The sequence below is a fragment of the Salvelinus namaycush genome, chromosome 9 (assembly GCF_016432855.1).
Source record: "Salvelinus namaycush isolate Seneca chromosome 9, SaNama_1.0, whole genome shotgun sequence".
Taxonomy (NCBI): Eukaryota; Metazoa; Chordata; class Actinopteri; order Salmoniformes; family Salmonidae; genus Salvelinus; species Salvelinus namaycush.
In genome coordinates, this window is record NC_052315.1 from 52,952,193 (window position 1) to 52,975,052 (window position 22,860).

The 22,860-nt window shown below is 45.3% G+C and overlaps 1 protein-coding gene across 1 annotated transcript in view; it reads left to right on the forward strand.

The window, feature by feature from the left end:
* Positions 1–22,860, forward strand: part of LOC120053544 (calcium/calmodulin-dependent protein kinase type 1D-like) — a 48,653-nt gene that overhangs the window by 20,091 nt on the left and 5,702 nt on the right. The window contains exons 2-6 of the mRNA XM_039000679.1: positions 12,846–12,977; positions 20,307–20,381; positions 21,215–21,353; positions 21,430–21,556; positions 22,613–22,688. Coding sequence (XP_038856607.1) covers positions 12,846–12,977; positions 20,307–20,381; positions 21,215–21,353; positions 21,430–21,556; positions 22,613–22,688 — 549 coding nt within the window. The remainder of the gene's footprint in view (positions 1–12,845; positions 12,978–20,306; positions 20,382–21,214; positions 21,354–21,429; positions 21,557–22,612; positions 22,689–22,860) is intronic.

The window sequence follows — 22,860 nt, forward strand, 5'->3', positions numbered from 1 at the left end:
TATATACTACGGGTGTGTTCGTAAATTTAATCTGGAGTGCCAGAGTGTGTTCTGGGTGTTCGTAAACTCAGAGCGTTTGTCAGATTTGCCTTTCGTGAATTCCGAGTGTTTCGCTCTCAGAGCGTTCATAGAGCACACTTGACGCTCTGGCCGAGGAGTAGCGTTGATCCGAGCGTTCTGACCTAACAGCAGCAGTCAAGCTAACTGGCTAATGTTGGCTAGCTTGCTAGCTTCTTCCAGACACAAATGAGAGAACAGCTCACTCTGACCATTTTACTCGCCCTAGCAGAGCTGGGTAGGCTGCTTTTATGTTATCCAGAGCGTTGGTGACTGCAACTGTGCTGCTGGCAAATTTAATTACGCTTATTTGACAATGTTTACTGACACCGGCCATATTCAACGGGTGTTGAGTGTTTGTAAATTTGTCAGTTATTCTGCGCTCTGGCACACTCAGACGAGTGCTCTGAAATCAGAGTAGATAACCAAAGTGAATTTACCAGCTACGTCTAGCAACAATTGTCGCAGTGACAACATAAACATTCTATTGAAATACACTGCTCAAAAAAATAAAGGGAACACTAAAATAACACATCCTAGATCTGAATGAATGAAATATTCTTATTAAATACTTTTTTCTTTACATAGTTGAATGTGCTGACAACAAAATCACACAAAAATTATCAATGGAAATCAAATTTATCAACCCATGGAGGTCTGGATTTGGAGTCACACTCAAAATTAAAGTGGAAAACCACACTACAGGCTGATCCAACTTTGATGTAATGTCCTTAAAACAAGTCAAAATGAGGCTCAGTAGTGTGTGTGGCCTCCACGTGCCTGTATGACCTCCCTACAACGCCTGGGCATGCTCCTGATGAGGTGGCGGATGGTCTCCTGAGGGATCTCCTCCCAGACCTGGACTAAAGCATCCGCCAACTCCTGGACAGTCTGTGGTGCAACGTAGCGTTGGTGGATGGAGCGAGACATGATGTCCCAGATGTGCTCAATTGGATTCAGGTCTGGGAAACGGGCGGGCCAGTCCATAGCATCAATGCCTTCCTCTTGCAGGAACTGCTGACACACTCCAGCCACATGAGGTCTAGCATTGTCTTGCATTAGGAGGAACCCAGGACCAACCGCACCAGCATATGATCTCACAAGGGGTCTGAGGATCTCATCTCGGTACCTAATGGCAGTCAGGCTACCTCTGGCGAGCCCATGGAGGGCTGTGCAGCCCCCCAAAGAAATGCCACCCCACACCATGACTGACCCACCGCCAAACCGGTCATGCTGGAGGATGTTGCAGGCAGCAGAACGTTCTCCACGGCGTCTCCAGACTGTCACGTCTGTCACATGTGCTCAGTGTGAACCTGCTTTCATCTGTGAAGAGCACAGGGCGCCAGTGGCGAATTTGCCAATCTTGGTGTTCTCTGGCAAATGCCAAACGTCCTGCACGGTGTTGGGCTGTAAGCACAACCCCCACCTGTGGACGTCGGGCCCTCATACCACCCTCATGGAGTCTGTTTCTGACCGTTTGAGCAGACACATGCACATTTGTGGCCTGCTGGAGGTCATTTTGCAGGGCTCTGGCAGTACTCCTCCTGCTCCTTCTTGCACAAAGGCGGAGGTAGCGGTCCTGCTGCTGGGTTGTTGCCCTCCTACGGCCTCCTCCACGTCTCCTGATGTACTGGCCTGTCTCCTGGTAGCGCCTCCATGCTCTGGACACTACGCTGACAGACACAGCAAACCTTCTTGCCACAGCTCGCATTGATGTGACATCCTGGATGAGCTGCACTACCTGAGCCACTTGTGTGGGTTGTAGACTCCGTCTCATGCTACCACTAGAGTGAAAGCACCGCCACCATTCAAAAGTGACCAAAACATCAGCCAGGAAGCATAGGAACTGAGAAGTGGTCTGTGGTCACCACCTGCAGAACCACTCCTTTATTGGGGGTGTCTTGCTAATTGCCTATAATTTCCACCTGTTGTCTATTCCATTTGCACAACAGAATGTGAAATTTATTGTCAATCAGTGTTGCTTCCTAAGTGGACAGTTTGATTTCACAGAAGTGTGATTGACTTGGAGTTACATTGTGTTGTTTAAGTGTTCCCTTTATTTTTTTGAGCAGTGTAGTTACTTGCATAGTGGAGTCTTTTGTTAAGACATGTAGCTAGCTAGCTAAACAATGAAGCATCATCCCAACTCGTTACTACCCTGCATGAATCTGCAGATAGCTAACCAACCAGGTTCAATGTAAGCTAGATAACATTAAGCTATAACTAGCAATGCAAATGGTTGGTTCAAATAATATTACTACACAGATCATACACTTAACGTTAGCTAGCTATCCAGCCAGCTAACGTTAACTAGCTAGCTAACAGCAAACTTTAACTTGAAATGAGAACGACTTTCTGACAAAATTAGAAATGTCTATCTGAATGTAGCTAGCTAGACTCTTACCGTACACATGGATGGACGCTTCTCCCTCTGTCACGGATGCCATGCTTGCCCTTAGTTTGAAGATGTCATCCGGAGACAGGTGTTTTATACAACACCAGCCTTCTGTGTGTTCTCTTTTCTACTCCGCTGCATATTTGCTATCAAATGGCAGAGTTTTTATCTCCTTAGCTATCACATTCTAATTCCACTGATTTCAAAACTCGGTCCTCCAGAAAGTGGAGAGCAATACTTATGCGGTTCTACTACATCATATCTTTAAAAAAAATCTGTGTTATAAAGGATTACTTACACATACTGACCAGCTCATTATAGGCAGAAGCATGCTACATGGCAGACCAATCCGAATTAATCTCTTGGCATGTCCAGCCCACTCATTATCTCAGCCAATCATGGCTAGCGGGAAGGTAGCTGTCTTTTTTTCCGTGGCTAAACCAACAAGGTTCGTCATTTAATCATATATTTGTATTTACAGAAGGTATACACGTTTGTTATTAAGGCACATGAAAGTTCACATGTTCCAGAAGGCATGTCTCCCCCAAAAAACGATTTTATAAAAACAAGTGTGTTCAAATGGCTCTTCTGTGAAGAAGTGACTAGCCTAGTTTCCTGAAATTAGTCACATTTTATGTTAGTCTTACTCTAAAATTGATTATAGTTTTGTCCCCCCTCATCAATCTACACACAATACCTCATAATGACAAAGCAAAAACAGGTTTTTAGACATTTTTGCAAATTTATAAAAATAAAAAACAAATACATTATTTACATAAGTATTCAGACCATTTGCTACGAGACTCGAAATGCAGCTCAGGTGCATCATGTTTTTCCGTTGATCATCCTTGAGATGTTTCTACAATTTGATTGGAGTCCAACTATGATAAATTAAATTGATTGGACATGATTTGGAAAGGCACAGATCTGTTGAAGGTTACCAAAAAGTTCTGCAGCATTGAAGGTCCCCAAGAGCACAGTGGCCTCTTCCAAGACTCTTCCTAGAGATGGCCACTCGGCCAAACTGGAGAAGGGCCTTGGTCAGGGAGGTGAGCTCAGAGCTCCAGAGTTCCTCTGTGGCGATGGGAGAACCTTCCAGAAGGGCAACCATCTCTGCAGCACTTCACCAATCAGGCTTTTATGGTAGAGTGACCAGACGGAAGCCACTCCCCAGTAAAAGGCACATGACAGAGAAGAATGGGAGAAACTCCCCAAATACAGGTGTGCCAAGTTTATAGCATCATACCCAAGAAGACTTGAGGCTGTAATCGCTGCTTCAACAAAGCACTGAGTAAAGGGTCTGAATATTTGTATATTTATTTAAATAGGCAAGTCAGTTAAGAACAAATTCTTATTTTCAATGAAGGCCTAGGAACAGTGCCTGTTCAGGGGCAGAACGACAGATTTGTACCTTGTCAGCTCGGGGATTTGAACTTTCAACCTTTCGGTTACTAGTCCAGCGCTCTAACCACTAGGCTACCCTGCCGCCCCGTGTCAATGTGATAAAATACTTATGTCAATGTGACATTTGTTTTTTATTTTCAATCTAAAAACCTGTTTTTGCTTCGTCATTATGGGCTATTGTGTGTAGATTGATGAGGGGAAACTATTTAATCCATTTTAGAATAAGGCTGTAATCCATTTTAGAATAAGGCTGTAACGTAACAAAATGAGAAATAAGTCAAGGGGTCTGAATACTTTCCGAATGCACTGTACACACACACACAGCTCAGACAGATCCAGCTCAGAGAGGCCCCGCTCATGAGCTCCATCAGCAGCAGATTTGAATTTAGAATGGAAAATTAATGAGTTTATGCAACAAATGTTAGTTTATCGTATCGAAAGGTTAAGACGCTATTTAATAGGTTATTTATTTTAATAACAAACCATACAAATCACATTTTAAAATGTATCCTTCAGTACATAGCCATTATTGAAGACTGCACATTTCAGTTGTCTCATTTCTCTTCACCACAGCCCCACAGAGCCCTCTAAGCCCCAGTACAGCTGCAGCGGGTTGGAGTGTGCCAGAGAGCGCAGAGGGGCAGTTATCTATCTGTGGAGAGGAGAGTGGGCAGTAATTGCCCGTATCTAAACAGTAACAGTCGGACACTTATATGGAATTTCAGGCTTAGCCGCAATCTTGAGAATAGATTTTGGTGAGTTTCAGTCTCTCTTTCTTGTCCACTCTCTCGCCCCCCTCTCTCTTGCCCTCCCCTCTCTCTGTCTCTTGCCCTCCCCTCTCTCTGTCTCTTGCCCTCCCCTCTCTCTGTCTCTCGCCCGCCTTCCCTCTCTTTCGCCCACCCTCCTTCCCTCTCTCTTGCCCTCTCTCTCTCTCGCCCTCCCTCCCTCTCTCTCTCTCGCCTGCCCTCTCTCTCGCCTGCCCTCTCTCTCGCCTGCCCTCTCTCTCTCTCGCCCTCTCTCTCTCTCGCCCTCTCTCTCTCTCGCCCGCCATCTCTCTCACCCGCCATCTCTCTCGCCCGCCCTCTCTCTCTCTCGCCCTCTCTCTCTCTCGCCCGCCATCTCTCACCCGCCATCTCTCTCGCCCGCCCTCTCTGTCTCTCGCCCGCCGTCTCGCCCGCCCGCTCTCTCGCCCGTCCTCCCTCCCTCTCTCTCTCGCCCTCCCTCTCTCTCTCTCTCGCCCTCCCTCTCTCTCGCCCTCCCTGTCTCTCGCCCGCCCTCTCTCTCGCCCGCCCTCCCTCTCTCTCGCCCTCCCTCTCTCTCTCTCGCCCTCCCTTCCTCTCGCCCTCCCTCCCTGTCTCTCGCCCTCTCTCCCTTTCTCTCGCCCTCTCTCCCTTTCTCTCGCCCGCCCTCCCTCCCTTTCTCTCTCGCCCGCCTTCCCTCCCTCTCTCTCTCACCCGTCTTCCCCCTCTCCCTCTTGCTCGCCCGCCCTTCCTCTCTCTCGCCCTCCCTGTCTCTCGCCCTCCCTCCCTGTCTCTCGCCCTCTCTCGCCCTCTCTCCCTTTCTCTCGCCCTTTCTCCCGCCCGCCCTCCCTCCCTCTCTCTCTCGCCCGTCCTCCCCCTCTCCCTCTCGCTCGCCCGCCCTCCTCTCTCGCCTCAGCCGAACTAACCTCAACCGAACTAAGATTAGAATGATTATTTCCCCCATTTAATCAAGAGTCTGGTGAGCCGAGCACAGAGCTTACATTCCAGGAAAGCAACCCCAGGCCCTAGCCAACAACAACATGTAGGCCTAACGTCCCGTGTCGATGCAGTAGCAGACACCGGACAGAAGTTGTGTTAGTAATTATCAGTATGAGAGAATGTTACTTTATTCTCAGGATTTATAGAGGCAACATTTTGCGAAACAGAATTTGCTGTACAGTATGTATAATGCCTGTTTTTAAAGTGATCATAATCTGATTCACGTCGTATATTGACACGCTTATGAAAACCTATGTCACATTGCCAGTCTTAAGTACTCTCTGTTTTCTGTAAATACAAAGTCAATCAGCTGTCTTATGATCAGATGGTGCCTTTTGCTTGTCTTGGTGAATGTTGGCATAACACTGTAGTGTAGCCCACAGCGTTGGGTTCAATTCATGAGAGCTCATAACAGCATGTAGGCCAACATGTAGGTGCCACTGGTTGCCCCAGGCGCATGTTGTTATTGTTTTTGAAAAGGAGATGAGCATCTAGCAACGTAGTCATTTTTTTCCCTCCAAATCATAGTACTGTTGTGACGCACGTGCAGTACTGTCCGAGGGAATAAAACAGTGTCCGTTGCTTGAAATAATGTCTGTTGATGTAATATCGCAAACGGACATGACCGTTTCACCGCAACAGATTCCAACTTTGACATCCCCCTAGTATCTATGTAGCTGCGAGACAGTATGGCAGTAATCCTCACTTTGAGGGAGTTTTGGCAACACTTTAGCCTGCAGCTATTATGATTCAGTTATAGAACATTGTAAGACCGGTCATAAGCATGCATGTCCGCTTCTAATATCATTATCATCTCATTGTGATCCTGACCAAATGACAGCCGCTTTGAGTCGGTTTGTGATTTTTCAACTGGAGAGACATGACATGTGTTATACGCCTTAGACGTTGCTTGCTTTGGTGAGTGTTGACATAATAACACTGTGTATTGGATAACTGAATAGTCCTGACGGGACTAGGACCGCCAGTGACCGTACTCAAGCAAGGTTGTGGTCCGTCGACTGTTCTGCAGCCGAACGATGACCATGAACTCAACCCCTGAAGGGAATTCTAATTCCATTAGACCAGTACATGCTCCACCCCATCTGGATTATCTAGCCTAGCGAGCAATGACTTTCCATCCAATAGATGACATAAGCGGAATAGTAATGCGTCTTACACAACATGATTCTCTGTGGTTTACTCTGACTCAGCAGCTACAGCAGCAGCACAGGCCATGACTAGGGCACGCTCTCTCTCTCACACACACACACACACCAACTCTAGCCTAGCTCGACCCCCGTGACCCCCGAAACCACTCCACCCTTTTTAACCTTTACCTAAACTCACTCTATATTCGCATAATTGCCAACGGTTTATTATGCGAGCGCCCCGTGCTCTTTAGAGAAAAGAAAAACCATCACACTGCACCCCGTCTCAGGTTTTACGTGTCACAAGACTGGGTTAGGCCACTCCGCTAAAGCCTAGGCATTAGCTCGGGAAGCCAACGTAAGTCTTCAGGTCTCAGCCAGGATTTCTTATCCTGCAAGTGTAGCTCACAGCGGGAAGTGCCTATTCACTCTGGAAGGACCTTTTTGAGGTAACCGACTAGGTGCTAATCAGCTACTTATTCCACGAAAGCAGAGCAAAAGAGAGTCAGTGTATTCATGGCAGTAAAGTGCTCAAGGTCAGAGCAAACTAGTCTATGCCGTACACACACTGATAGCACACTAGATTGTGACACTGGGTCAAAGCCATTTTGTGGAGCCACGCTGTCATTTTTAAATCCAGTAATGGATTGAAAGGAGTTTTACTCAAGAGCCAAATTTAGATGAAGCTTTTCTCCTCAATTAATGCCGCGCTTACGTTCCAGCTCACACCTTGGATTATAGTCAAACAGGGTAGAGTCGGTCACATGAGTCTCTCGTCTGACTGTGTGTACGCACAAATGTTTTCTTTTAACCTCAAGTAAAGATGCGTCCCAACTTCCACCCATAATGAGTTGCCTATATTGTGGGAGCCCCTATTGTGTATCATGTACCGTGTGTCGTGTCGTGTAGTGGCAGTGAGACAAAAGTCTCTGCGGCGTTCTGCTGTGTAGTTACCAGCAGGACATGATGCTGGCTCACCCTGTGTGAGGTGAAGGTAGAATGCACTGCAGCAACTGTTTTCTAACTGTGTGTGGTGCACGCTTTCTTCTGTGCGTTGTAACATCCCCTCCAAGCTTCCTGTGGTTTTAATCATTGTGTTCCTTTCACTCTGACTGCAGCATAGCGCAAGCTATACAATGCTCTGGTAAAGACATGCACGAAACACCTTTCACACACATAACACACGTTACATTCACGCCGCTGCGTATGAGTCAGATTTTCTTTCTCACTAAAGTCGCAATGCTGCAGCAGAGATGGTAAAGATGGTCGAGGGTTATAGGAGGGTTATTGGATGGTTGTAGAGGCCAGCCTGTTGCTGTGGAGTGTGTGTGTGTTACTGTATCTATGATCTATGGAGTGTGTAGAGGAGAGCAGGATTAGCGTGGATTTGATGACCAGGGGAGGTTTAGCAGGCCGACTACAGCTGAGTTTAGAGCCTGCTGAAAGGAGCCGTTTTACACACGCACACACACACACACACACACACACACACACACACACACACACACACACACACACACACACACACACACACACACACACACACACACAGTGGCTCGCAGGTCTGCATACACACATTCATACCCACACATGAATTCAGAGTCAGCGCCAGCCTTTTGGGTGCCCCCCCCCCCCCCCCCCTGCAATTCTACATATTTTGCCATGGGGCATAGAGAAAATGTTGCAGTTTTAAAGCAGGTTTGGTGCAATTATACTCATTTTGCCATGAGGCGGAGGGAAAAAATGGCTGTTTTTATAACGAATTTCCTGCAATTCTACACACATTTCTCCACAGTTTTTAAATATGATATCTTAGTGAGTGTGAGTAACAAAATCAATGGGAGCCCCACGGTTGGTAATTCGACCATGATTACAAGTTTAGATAGCTGGCTAGACTAACCAATAATAACATGTAAAAAATGCTGACGTGGGCTAATTGAGTGACTCAGTGACTGCATTAAAATAAACTGCTGATGCACAAAGTTGAGACCCCGTCTTTTTGTGGTGGGGTGGGGAGGGATTGATCCGCTGGCCTACAGCCAGTGGTCCATCCCTATAATAGACCCTCGACAGGAGCCAAGGCTTTAAGAACAGCAGTGCCACGGAGGTTGCTCTGTGTGTGTGAATGATGTGTGTATCTGTGTATGATAATGACTAACAACATTCAGGCGCTTATTTCTGTTGTGTGGTTAAAGAGCAGGGAACACAGAAGAAAATGACACAAAGGTAAAGGGAATATAGGAAAGTAAGCGCGAGTGTAGGAGGGAGAAAGGGCTAGCCAGAGTGGGAAGGAGAGGAAAGATAACGGAGAAAGCTGGCTACACGATCAGTTCAGGGTTTTTATTAACTAACTTTAAAAGGCACAGCACAAGGACATGGCTTGTAAGGCTGGTAGGTAAGTTTGTGATACAAATTATGATAGGAGGTTGCGTGCCAACCAAACAAAGGGCATTTCGCAATACCTACGGAACAGGATATACAAGACAACATAGGAAGTATTCTAAGGAAAGTATAGCATCATAAACGGTCTGATTGGCAATAGACATACAGGCTAGAAAGTTAGCATTGTACAATTCTCCATACACATAAAGGGCACTTGCTTAAGAGCGAGGGACGCACAACAAAGGACTTGGGCCGCCCCATGCCACCACACACTGAGCAAACACTACGGAAACACAAGCTACTTTATACCAGAGGGATGGTGGTTATCAGAGGGAGTTAAGGTGTGGTGACTTGGCAGGAGATGTGGGGTGTCCAGAGGGTAATTGGGGAGTCGGGGCCAATGGCATGATCCTTCAGAAAAGTCCAAAGTTGACCTAGGTACTCTCTCTTTCGTTTCCTCTCTCTATCGCCTCTGTAGAGAGAGTGGGGAGGGATTCAAATTGTATTAGTCACGTGCGCCGAATACAACAGGTGTAGACCTTACACTGAAATGCTTACTTACAGGCTATAACCAATAGTGCAAAAAAGGTATTAGGTGAACAATAGGTAAGTAAAGAAATAAAAGCAACAGTGAAAAATAACAGTAGCGAGGCTATAAAAGTAGCGAGGCTACATACAGACACCGGTTAGTCAGGCTGATTGAGGTAGTATGTACATGTAGATATGGTTAAAGTGACTATGCATATATGATGAACAGAGAATAGCAGTAGCGTAAAAGAGGGGTTGGTGGGTGGCGGAACACAATGCAGATAGCCCGGGTTAGCCATTGTGCGGGAGCACTGGTTGGTCGGGCCAATTAAGGTAGTATGTACATGAATGTGTAGTTAAAGTGACTATGCATATATGATAAACAGAGAGTAGCAGCAGCGTAAAAAACAGGTTTGGGGGGCACAATTTGCAAATAGTCCGGGTAGCCATTTGATTACCTGTTCAGGAGTCTTATGGCTTGGGGGTAAAAACTGTTCAGAAGCCTTTTTGTCCTAGACTTGGCACTCTGGTACCGCTTGCCATGCGGAGGTAGAGAGAACAGTCTATGGCTGGGGTCTTTGACAATTTTTAGGGCCTTCCTCTGACACCGCCTGGTGTAGAGGTCCTGGATGGCAGGCAGCTTAGCCCCAGTGATGTACTGGGCCGTACGCACTGCCCTCTGAAGTGCCTTGCGGTCGGAGGTCGAGCAGTTGCCATACCAGGCAGTGATGCAACCAGTCAGGATGCTCTCGATGTTGCAGCTGTAGAACCTTTTGAAGATCTGAGGACCCATGCCAAATCTTTTTAGTTTCCTGAGGGGGAATAGGCTTTGTCGTGCCCTCTTCATGACCGTCTTGGTGTGTTTGAACCATTCTAATTGGTTGGTGATGTGGACACCAAGGAACTTGAAGCTCTCAACCTGCTCCACTACAGCCCCGTCGATGAGAATGGGGGCGTGCTCGGTCCTCCTTTTCCTGTAGTCCACAATCATCTCCTTAGTCTTGGTTACGTTGAGGGATAGGCTGTTATTCTGGCACCACCCAGCCAGGTCTCTGACCTCCTCCCTATAGGCTGTCTCGTCGTTGATCAGGCCTACCACTGTTGTGTCGTCTGCAAACTTAATGATGGTGTTGGAGTCGTGCCTGGCCATGCAGTCGTGGGTGAACAGGGAGTACAGGAGAGGGACTGAGCACGCACCCCTGTGGGGCTCCAGTGTTGAGGATCAGCGTGGCAGATGTGTTGCTACCTACCCTCACCACCTGGGGGCGGCCCGTCCGGAAGTCCAGGATCCAGTTGCAGAGGGAGGTGTTTAGTCCCAGAATCCTTAGCTTAGTGATGAGCTTTGTGGGTACTATGGTGTTGAACGCTGAGCTGTAGTCAGTGAATAGCATTCTCACGTAAGTGTTCCTTTTGTCCAGGTGGGAAAGGGCAGTGTGGAGTGCAATAGAGATTGCATCATCTGTGGATCTGTTTGGGCGGTATGCAAATTGGAGTGGGTCTAGGGTTTCTGGGATAATGGTGTTGATGTGAGCCATTACCAGCCTTTTAAAGCACTTCATGGCTATGGACGTGAGTGATACAGGTCTGTAGTCATTTAGGCAGGTTGCCTTTGTGTTTTTGGGCACAGGGACTATGGTGGTCTGCTTGAAACATGTTGGTATTACAGACTCAATAAGGGACAGGTTGAAAATGTCAGTGAAGACACCTGCCAGTTGGTCAGCACATACCCGGAGCACACGTCCTGGTAATCCGTCTGGCCCCTCAGCCTTGTGAATGTTGACCTGTTTAAAGGTCTTACTCACGTCGGCTACGGAGAGCGTGATCACACAGTCGTCCGGAACAGCTGATGCTCTCATGCATGCCTCAGTGTTGCTTGCCTCGAAGTGAGCATAGAAGTGATTTAGCTCGTCTGGTTGGGGTATGTACGTACAGTCACTGTGGGGGGGACGTCCTCGATGCACTTATTGATAAAGCCAGTGACTGATGTAGTGTACTCCTCAATGCCATCGGAAGAATCCCGGGAAAATGTTCCAGTCCGTGATAGCAAAACAGTCCTCTGCTTCATCTGAACACTTTTTTATAGACCGAGTCACTGGTGCTTCCTGCTTTAATTTTAGCTTGTAAGCAGGAATCATGAGGATAGAGTTGTGGTCGGATTTACCAAATGGAGGGAGAGGGAGAGCTTTGTACGCGTCTCTGTGTGTGGAGTACAGGTGATCTAGAAAAAATGTTCCCCTCTGGTTGCACATTTGACATGTTGATAGAAATTTGGTAGAACTGATTTGTTTCCCTGCATTAAAGTCTCTGGCCACTAGGAGCGCCGCCTCTGGGTGAGTGGTTTCCTGTTTGCTTATTTCCTTATACAGAGTACATGCTGACTGAGTGCGGTCTTAGTGCCAGCATCTGTCTGTGGTGGTAAATAAACAGCCATGAAAAGTATAGCTGAAAACTCTCTAGGCAAGTAGTGTGGCCTGCAATTTATCACAATATATTCTACTTCAGGCAAGCAAAATCTAGAGACTTCCTTAGATTTCGTGCACCAGCTGTTGTTTACAAATATGCACAGACCACCCCCCCCCCTCGTCTTACCGGAGTGTGCTGTTCTATCTTGCCGGTGCAGCGTATATCCCGTTAGCTGAATATCCATGTTGTCATTCAGCCACGATTCCGTGAAACATAGGATATTACAGTTTTTGATGTCCCATTGGTAGGATATTCGTGATCGTACCTTGTCTAGTCTATTGTCCAATGATTGCACGTTGGTGAGTAATATTGACAGTAATGGCAGCTTTCCCACTCGCCTCCTGCGGGACCTCACGAGGCATCCCGCTCTGTGTCCTATGTACCTGCGTCTCCTCCTCTTGCAAAGAACGGGGATGTTGGCACTGTCAGGTGTTTGGAGAATGTCCTGTGCTTCCTGCTTGTTGAAGAAAAAATCTAAATCTAATCCGAGGTGAGTGATCGCTGTCCTGATATCCAGAAGCTCTTTTTTGCCATAAGATACGGTCGCAGAAACATTATGTACAAAATAAGTTACAAATAACGTGAAAAACCCCCACATAATAGCACAATTGGTTGGGCGCCCGTAAAACTGCCGCCATTTCTTCCGGCGCCATTTTAACACTACCCCTCTCTCTCTCCCTCTCCCCCCCTCCCCTCTATCTCTATCTCCCTTTCCCTCTGTTTCCACAGTGGTGCGTTCTCTGAGGTGATCATGGCCAGGGAGAAGGCCACAGGGAAGATGGTTGCAGTGAAGTGCATCCCCAAGAAAGCGCTGAAGGGGAAAGAGACCAGCATTGAGAATGAAATCACCGTGCTTAGGAAGTAGGTACCGGGCGTCCTGAGGGGGATCAAAGGGGGGAGTAGTTGCTTGGTTACGGTTGCCATCCTTCCACTCCGCCATCCTCCCTTTCTCTCTTCCTTCTCGCCAGTGCTTGTTTCTCTTGCTCCTTTATCTAATGACCCTGAAGCAGCAGTGTAGTTTAACAGGTTTCACTGTTCAGGTCACCGACGTCAGCACACACACGCTCCTCCTGCCCCTCATTCACCCACCTGTCTCTCTAAACGAGGCCCGTCATTTTATCTATTTTCCATGGTGTTTTAGTGTTCTGATCACCCACACCTTGCTGCTTGGACACCAGAGCGGTATACTACAATGCAAGCTCGATTTACTCAGGGTTTTCTTAAGCTAGCCAGCTTCAGTTAGCTTCACATTCTAGCTCAGGCTTCATCCATATTACGACGGTGGATATTGCTCGTCCGGCCTGCCACTAAGTCTCGCAGGCTTGTATCTGCGTGTGCATGACGAACGGCAGACTCTTCATTGAGACAATACTGAAACACCAATCCATGGGCGATTCAGTGCCACATTATCATTTGTGCCGACATCAAAATGAGAAAACAGTTATCTTACAAATTCAGCAGGCTATGGTGTTACTTATTGTTGATGCCGCCTTTTAGTGTGTTTATCAATGCATAAGCACCTTTTTTCCCCACTCGGTTATCCGGAGTTGACCAAAGTTACCTCGCTAACTACTCTAAACCAGGTACGTAGTATACAGTTGAAGTCGGAAGTTTACATACACTTTGGTTGGAGTCATTAAAACTTGTTTTTCAACCACTACACACATTTCTTGTTATCAAACTATAGTTTTGGCAAGTCGGTTAGGACATCTACTTTGTGCATGACACAAGTAATTTTTCCAACAACTGTTTACAGACAGATTATATCACGTATAATTCACTGTGTCACAATTCCAGTGGGTCAGAAGTTTACATACACTAAGTTGACTGTGCCTTTAAACAGCTTGGAAAATTCCAGAAAATGATGTCATGGCTTTAGAAGCTTCTGATAGGCTAATTGACATCATTTGAGTCAATTGGAGGTGTGCCTGTGGATGTATTTCAAGGCCTACCTTCAAACTCAGTGCCTCTTTGCTTGACATCATGGGAAAAGCACAATAAATCAGCCAAGACCTCAGAAGAAAATTAATTGTAGACCTCCACAAGTCTGGTTCATCCTTGGGAGCAATTTCCAAGTGCCTGAAGGTACCACGTTCATCTGTACAAACAATAGTACGCAAGTATAAACACCATGGGACCACGCAGGTGTCATACCGCTCAGGAAGGAGACGCATTCTGTCTCCTAGAGATGAACAGACTTTGGTGTGAGAAGTGCAAATCAATCCCAGAACAACAGCAAAGGACCTTGTGAAGATGCTGGAGGAAACAGGTACAAAAGTGTCTATATCCACAGTAAAACGAGTCCTATATCGACATAACCTGAAAGGCCGCTCAGCAAAACCGCCATTAAAAAGCCAGACTACTGTTTACAACTGCACATGGAGACAAAGATCGTACTTTTTTGAGAAATGTCCTTTGTTCTGATGAAAGAAAAATAGAACTGTTTAGCCATAATGACCATCGTTATGTTTGGAGGAAAAAGGGGGAGGCTTGCAAGCCAAAGAACACCATCCCAACCGTGAAGCACGGGGGTGGCAGCATCATGTTGTGAGGGTGCTTTGCTGCAGGAGGGACTGGTGCACTTCACAAAATAGATGGCATCATGAGGTAGGAACATTATGTGGATATATTGAAGCAACATCTCAAGACATCAGTCAGGAAGTTAAAGCTTGGTTGCAAATGGGTCTTCCAAATGGACAATGACCCCAAGCATACAATGTGGCAAAATGGCTTAAGGACAACAAAGTCAACGTATTGGAGTGGCCATCACAAAGCCCTGACCTCAATCCTATAGAAACTTTGTTGGCAGAACTGAAAAAGCATGTGCGAGCAAGGAGACCTAAAAACCAGACTCAGTTACACCAGCTCTGTCAGGAGGAATGGGCCAAAATTCACCCACCTTATTGTGGGAAGCTTGTGGAAGGCTACCCAAAACGTTTGACCCAAGTTAAACAATTTAAAGGCAATGCTACCAAATACTAATTGAGTGTATGTAAACTTCTGACCCACTAGGAATGCGATGAAAGAAATAAAAGCTGAAAAATCATTCTCTCAACAATTATTCTGACATTTCACATTCTTAAAATAAAGTGGTGATACTAACCGACAGGGAATTTTTACTAGGATTAAATGTCAGGAATTGTGAAAAACTGAGTTTAAATGTATTTGGCTAAGGTGTATGTAAACTTCAGACTTCAACTGTAGGTATGGAGCCAAATACCTGTCAAAAGGTTGAACGTACATATCATTAGGATCGTAAGAAAATCTATACGTAAATTGTTAGGATCGTGAGAAAAGCCATGCGAGAAACATAAAACGTTAACTTTTAAAATAGATCTGTAAACGTACAAAACCCTATGTTCCAACTATTAATGACTATTTACACATTCAATTCTTACTTTACGTCTCCCTTTACCCGGTGACAGATCTTTTTTATGCGGACAAACTTTATTCAGTAATGTACCATCTGCAAAGGACACGAACTGAACGTAGCTAGTCGAAGTTAGCTAGTCAATCAAGCAACTCTTGTCCAGACATTTGAGTTGCTTTGCAACTTCCGGTTTCATTTGCAAATTACAAGTCTTGAGTTTGTTTTAGAACTGCATTCAATAACTACGTTATACCAGTAGATGACGTAGTATAGGCTTGGGCCTTCAGCAAATGACTTGTGTGAGAATGATAAAGACACAGAAGAGCCTTGTCTAGAACAACCGCCTGAGCTGCAAAATAGAAAGTAAATATGATTTAGGCTAGGCCTATTCCGCTATTTAAATATGCCATGCTGTTGTGTGTTAGTTAATGGCCATATAATTGCATCATTTATTTTTTATGGCGATCATGTGACCTTTCCTGTATTTGGGAGAACGGACTCTAGGCCTTGTATTAGGCGTTTTGATTGTTTTATTAATGAGTTCCACTCTGTATGTAGGCTTGTTATAGAACTGTTTAGCCATAATGACCATCGTCATTATCATTATTGCGTTGCACAACCCCATCGCGCAGAGGCTATATATCCATTTCAATAAACGAGACAAAACAAAATATTGATTAGATCTTGGCTGTGACCTGTCCTGAGCGAAATAGCCAAGGGGTCCCAAATGGTCAAGACTATCTATAGCCTGTTCTTATTGCGAGATCTGTTTTCCCGATCAGCCACTGCATGTGCTTCTTCAACAATTTTGTTTAACATTTAGAGGATATATTTAGAAACCTGTGAGCTCGGGTCTCTTTTTAACGGGAGCCATATAATAAAAACAGTTATAAAACACAAGAGTTCTAAAATTATTCTGCAAGACACCAGTACCCAAAATGATAGCCTAAATTGCAATGCCTACAAATTGAAGGCCAATATTTTTTGGGGGGGATATGCCTAAATTAAACATTGAATTATTAAAGTGATGGGCTAAAGAACTTAGATACATTTGAATACACATGTTTTTCAATCAACAAACTGGTGAGACTGTTCTATTCTCTTTGATTTAGTTCCTATTGCAACTCAAACAAATGACATACTGACTGAACTGAATGAAGGATTAATTAGATGTTCAAATATGTTGGATTGACGAGTTGCACGCATCATGCATGTTCTGCGCTTTATTTGGCTAGTAGGCAAATAGTCCTACATTAGGGTATAATGACTCTATGACTGCATGCCTCCAGAAGGGCATCTTCTGAGGCTGAGCGGTGCTTTTCTGAAGGCGCTGCATGGAGATCACCAGCTCTTCCACTGGGCAGCAGTGTCGCGATGGAGGGAATATCCTATAAATCAAATCCAAATTGTATTGGTCACATACACGTGTTTAACAGATGTTATTGCGGGTGTAGTGAAATGCTTGTGTTTCTAGTTCCAACAGTGCAATAATGTTTAACAAGTAATATCTAACAATTTCACAACAATACACACAAATCTAAAGGAATGGAATTAAGAATATATAAATATTTGGACAAGCAATGTCAGAGCGGCATAGACAAAGATACAGTATATACAAATGAGATGAGTAATGCAAAATATGTAAACGTTATTAAAGTTACTAGTGTTCCAATATTAAAGTGGCCAGTGATTTCAAGTCTATGTATTTAGGGCAGCAGCCTCTGTGCTAGTGATGGCTATTTAACAGTCTGATGGCCTTGAGATGGAAGCTGTTTTTCAGTCTCCCGGTCCCAGCTTTCAGTCTCTCGGTCCCAACCTGTACTGACCTCACCTTCTGGATGATAGCGGGGTGAACAGGAAGTGGCTCTGGTGGTTGTTGTCCTTAATGATCTTTTTGCCCTTCCTGTGACATCGGGTGCTGTAGGGTGCTGTCCTGGAGGGCAGGTAGTTTTCCCCCGGTGATGTGTCTGGAGAGCACTGCGGTTGCGGGCGGTGCAGTTGCCGTACCAGGAGGTGATAAAGCCCGACAGGATGCTCTCAATTGTACATCTATGAGGGTTTTAGGTGCTATGCCAAATTTCTTCAGCCTCCTGAGGTGGAAGAGGCGCTGTTGTGCCTTCTTCACTACACTGTCTGTGTGAGTGGACCATTTCAGTGTGTCAGTGATGTGTACGCCGCTGAAGCTTTCTACCTTCTCCACTGCGGTCCCGTCGATGACAATAGGGGGGTGTTCCCTCTGCTGTTTCCTGAAGTCCACGATCAGCTCCTTTGTTTTGGTGATGTTGAGTGAAAGGTTATTTTCCTGGCACCACACTCTCAGAGCCCTCACCTCCTCCCTGTAGCCTGTCTCGTCATTGTTGGTAATCAGGCCTATTGTTGTCATCCGCAAACTTGATGATTGAGTTGAAGGCTTGCGTGGCCACGCAGTCATGGCTGAACAAGGAGTACAGGAGGGGGCTGAGCACGCACCCTTGTGGGGCACCAATGTTGAGAATCAGCGAAGTGGAGGTTTGTTTCCTACTTTCACCTCCTGGGGGTGGCCCGTCAGGAAGTCCAGGACCCATTTGCACTGGGTGGGGTTCAGACCCAGGTCCTCGAGCTAAATGATGAGCTTGGAGGGTACTATGGTGTTGAATGCTGAGCTATTGTCAATGAACAGCATTCTTACATAGGTATTCATCTTGTACAGATGGGATAGGGCAGTGTGCAGTGTGATGGTGTGCTGTGGATCTATTGGGGTGGTAAGCAAACAAATTGAAATGGGTCTAGGGTGTCAGGTAAGGTAGAGGTCATATGATCCTTGACTAGTCTCTCAAAGCACTTCATGATGACAGAAGTGAGTGCTATGGGGCAATAGTAATTTAGTTCAGTTACCTTAGCTTTCTCTGGTACAGAAACAATGGTGACCATCTTGAAGCATGTGTGGACAGCAGACTGGGATAAGGAGAGATTGAATATGTCTGTAACCACTCCAGCCAGCTGGTCTGCACATTCTCTGAGGAAGCGACTAGGGATGCCGTCTGGGCCGGCAGCCTTGCGAGGGTTAACACGCTTAAATGTCTTGCTCACATCAGCCACGGAGGAGGAGAGCCCACAGTCCTTGGTAGCAGGCCGCGTCTGTGGCACTGTGTTATCCTCACAGCGGGCGAAGAAGGTGTTTAACTTGTCTGGAAGCAAGACGTCGGTGTCCGTGACGTGGCTGGTTTTCCTTTTGTATTTCGTTACTATCTGTAGACCCTGCCATATACGTCTCGTATCTGAGCCGTTGAATTGCGACTCCACTTTGTCACTATACTGACATTTTGCCTGTTTGATTGTCTTACAGAGGGAATAACTACACCGTTTGTATTCGGCCATATTCCCAGTCAGTTTTTCGCGAATGCTGCCATATATCCACGGTTTTTGGTTAGGGTAGGTTTTAATAGTCACGGTGGGTACAACATCTCCTATACACTTCCTGATAAACTCAGTCACCGTATCAGTGTATTCGTCAATGTTGTTCTCGGAGGCTACCTGCAACATATCCCAGTCCGCGTGATCAAAACTATCTTGAAGAGTGGATTCCGATTGGTCAGACCAGCATTGAATAGTCTTAGCACGGGTAATTCCTGTTTGAGTTTCTGCCTATAGGAAGGGAGCAACCAAATGTTAATTTCAAAGTCTATATGTTCATGACTCGATTCATATAAATCTTGTGAAATTATTAGAAATTCATATTAACCCCTCCTACAGAATATGCATTGCCATGATTTTGAGTGATTTAAATAAACGTGTCATATTTCTTCTCGAATCTGTAGGACATAAAACAATTTAGAGGTAAGATGGATATCGATTTTGAGACATGACATGTAGTGTTTTCATATTTTAGTACTGTATGCACTTTTCAGAATGATTTTAAAATTCCTGTTTTTCGAACATTTTTCGCATACTAAGCTTTCTATTTTCAAAGCCTTTCACATTGACTTCAGCTCGTGTCACGCAGATTTTGCCTTTGGCGACCCGCGGAAACAAATTTCAAGACAACGGCCACAAAATGTAAAATCGACTGAAGTTGTTACGAGAAACCTGCACCGCTATCAACAGAGCTCGTTGCTTATTATGGGATGTATTAGGTTACGAAATCCAACTTTTTTGTATATAATGTTAATTATATGTTAGAGAAAGACCCCACTCAACGACTCAGAACATGAATTATCATATTTGTCTCGGGAAAGTGTGTTTTATAACGTAAGGAAGTGAAATTTCATCACTAAGTCCATTTTTTACCCACTATGGACAGAGTGGGTGGACACCCTATGATTAGTTAGAACTCTGAGCAGAGGGACTTTCTTTCTGTGTGTCTCAAATAGCACCCTATTCCCTATGTAGCTCAATGGGCTCTGGTCAAAAGTAGGGCACAATATGGGGAATAGGGTGCGATTTGGGATTCAGACATTTCTCCTTGCTGCTGGTGAAACACTGAAGTAGAGGTTTCAACAAGCTCATTGTCTGCCTTGTCACCAGACACACAACCACTCACACACACACACACACTTTTCGCCCACACAGATTTTTTCTATGGCCTATTGAGAACAGAAAGAAAATTGAAAACACTTGATGATTCAAAGCAATTTAACATGAAAAGAGCTGCGTTTCAAATGGACTCTGGTCAAAAGTAGTGCACTATAGGTAATATGGTGCTGTTTGGGACTGACATTGCTTTGTTGTGATGAATGTAATGAATAAAGGTATTTGGTGAGGAAATTGTTCTTTATTGTGCTGTGCATTGAAATGATCAGAGGTTAGTAGAACAGTAAGTAAATTAAATATACTCTTTTCAGGATAAAACATGAGAACATTGTGGCTTTGGAGGACATCTATGAGAGCTCCAACCACCTATACCTCATCATGCAGTTGTGAGTACAGTACCTCAACCACCATTTTGTCTGTCTGCGTCTTGTATACGTCTGTCCGTCTTTCTGATAATGCAGGACCGGTGTTCATGTTTCTATAAGAGGTGTCTGTACGCGCGCCGTAGAAAATGAGATGTGCCGGTACTCTGTATCCGTGTGAACACGGGTCCAAATCAATCACTGGGATAGCGTAGCGCGCTTTGCTGCAGTAAGCGTTCAAGGGCCATCGAGGTGCATTTGGCCTTGCCTATACAAAAGCAGCCTGTATGGATGCAAGCATTCCCAAAAGAGTTGCGTCTATGCTTCTTTTGTGTCATGGTTGTGACACTGTAGCAGACACAGTCTGGCAAAAGACTCATTCAAAAAGAGTCTCTAGGGTCAGTTTCCCAGACATGGATTTAGCCTTGACTGATTTTAAGAAAGGCATGATCAATGGAGAATCTCTATTGAAAATGCCTTTTAATTCGGGACTAAGATGAAGTGTCTGAAAACGTTGAAAGAAAAGTTAAAAGCTGCACACGCAGCTCCGACGCAATCATTTATTCACCAACATTTCGACACGAAGCTTCATTCGGGTTACGTGGGTTTTAAGTATCTGGGAAACCAGCCCTACGTGAGGGTTAGGTTAATTCAGCCCTCAATCTCCTCAGAGTATCTGGACGGAAGCTTGTTTGACTGCATCGTAAAGGGTTAGGGTTGTGGTCGAGGCGAGGGTTGAACCAGGAACTGCACATGAAGCCAGGGTTATGGTTAGGGTTGAAGTTGAACCCGGATATAGACATGAAGCTAGGGTTACGGTCGGGTTAGATTTGACTAAACCTCTGTCTCTGTCGCAGGGTGTCTGGTGGTGAGTTGTTTGACCGCATCGTAGAGAAGGGTTTCTACACCGAGATGGACGCCAGCAGGCTCATTAAACAGGTGCTTGACGCTGTCAACTACCTCCATGCTATGGGCATCGTACACAGAGACCTCAAGGTACTGAGTGAGACACACACATACACGGAGCTCAAATCTCTTATTTCCCAATATTGATTGTTTCTTTTTCCCTCAGCCAGAGAACCTGCTTTACTACAACCCCCATGATGAGGCCAAGATCATGATCAGTGACTTTGGTCTGTCTAAGATGGAGGGGACAGGAGACGTGATGGCCACTGCCTGTGGGACGCCAGGATATGTGGGTGAGGCTGTTCTCTCTACCCTCTGGGCTGTTAGGATCCATATTAGCTACTGCCAAAGCAGCTGCTACTCTTCCTGGGGTCCACACCAAACACGAAACATGACCTAATACATAATGTGAATAGACAAGTACATCACAAAGACAAAACTACATAAATGCAAAAAAAAAGTATACATGCTTTCAATGTATGCCTTCATAATCATGTGATTCCTCGACGCTACTGAATGCAAGTGCAACACACACAAAAGGAAATGGAAATGCAATAACAAGCAAGTGCGTCGTAAATAGGATGACGCTTCACTAAGTTCCCCTGACGTGAATATAGCTACCTTGTTTTGCTAAATTCCCCTGGTGAGAATAAAGCTACCTTGTTTCTATGGTTACCGCCCGTAATGGGTATGCTGTAGTAAAGTATAGACTTTTTTTTTTACGGTTACCACCCACAATGGGTTTCATGGGGTAACATGTCATCTCTTAAACTTGTAGACCTTTTGTTACAGTCACCACCCGCTATGGGTTTCATTAGGTAAAATGCAACATTCGTGAACATGAAATAACCAGGTCTTGAATCTTGAGCCTTGTTACAGTCTATCGCCCTTAACGGGTTAGTTGCGATGTAGTGTAACGTGTGACAGTACGACCCGCTATGGGTTTCATTAGGTCAAATGGAAGGAAGACATGACATAAGGAAGTCCGCAGTGGTGACATAATCTAAACATATCTCTACTTCTGGGTTAACCTAAAGATAATTCACCTAATTTGACCGGAGGAAACCTCACCCAAACAAAATGAATAGGAGTTTAGTATATACAGTGGTGAAGTAGTGGGTGGTTTCTGAAAAACACTCCATAAGAACATATGGCAACAGAGCTTTGGTCCTCCCTTCTATTGTGTCCTTGTTTACTTAGGGGTTCATGTGGAAGAAGCCTTATTTCCTATTTACAACAGTATGTTTGGAACATACTTTGCTAGTGTCAGTTCAAGCGCCACACAGGGATTGTTATGCAAGGCCTCCATGTTCTAAATCTCCCTCTGAACCGTATGATGTTCCCCACAGCCCCAGAGGTTCTGGCCCAGAAGCCCTACAGCAAAGCAGTGGACTGCTGGTCGATCGGAGTCATCGCTTACATTCTGTAAGTACCGCCATAACAACGTTTTTTTTTGTGTCGCTGGCCTAGGCACAATACCCCATAATGTCAAAGTGAAATTATGTGTTTAGATATTTTTTACAAATGAATGAAAAGCTGAAATGTCTTGTCGATATGTGTTCAACCCCTTTGTTAAGGCGAGCCTAAATAAATTCAG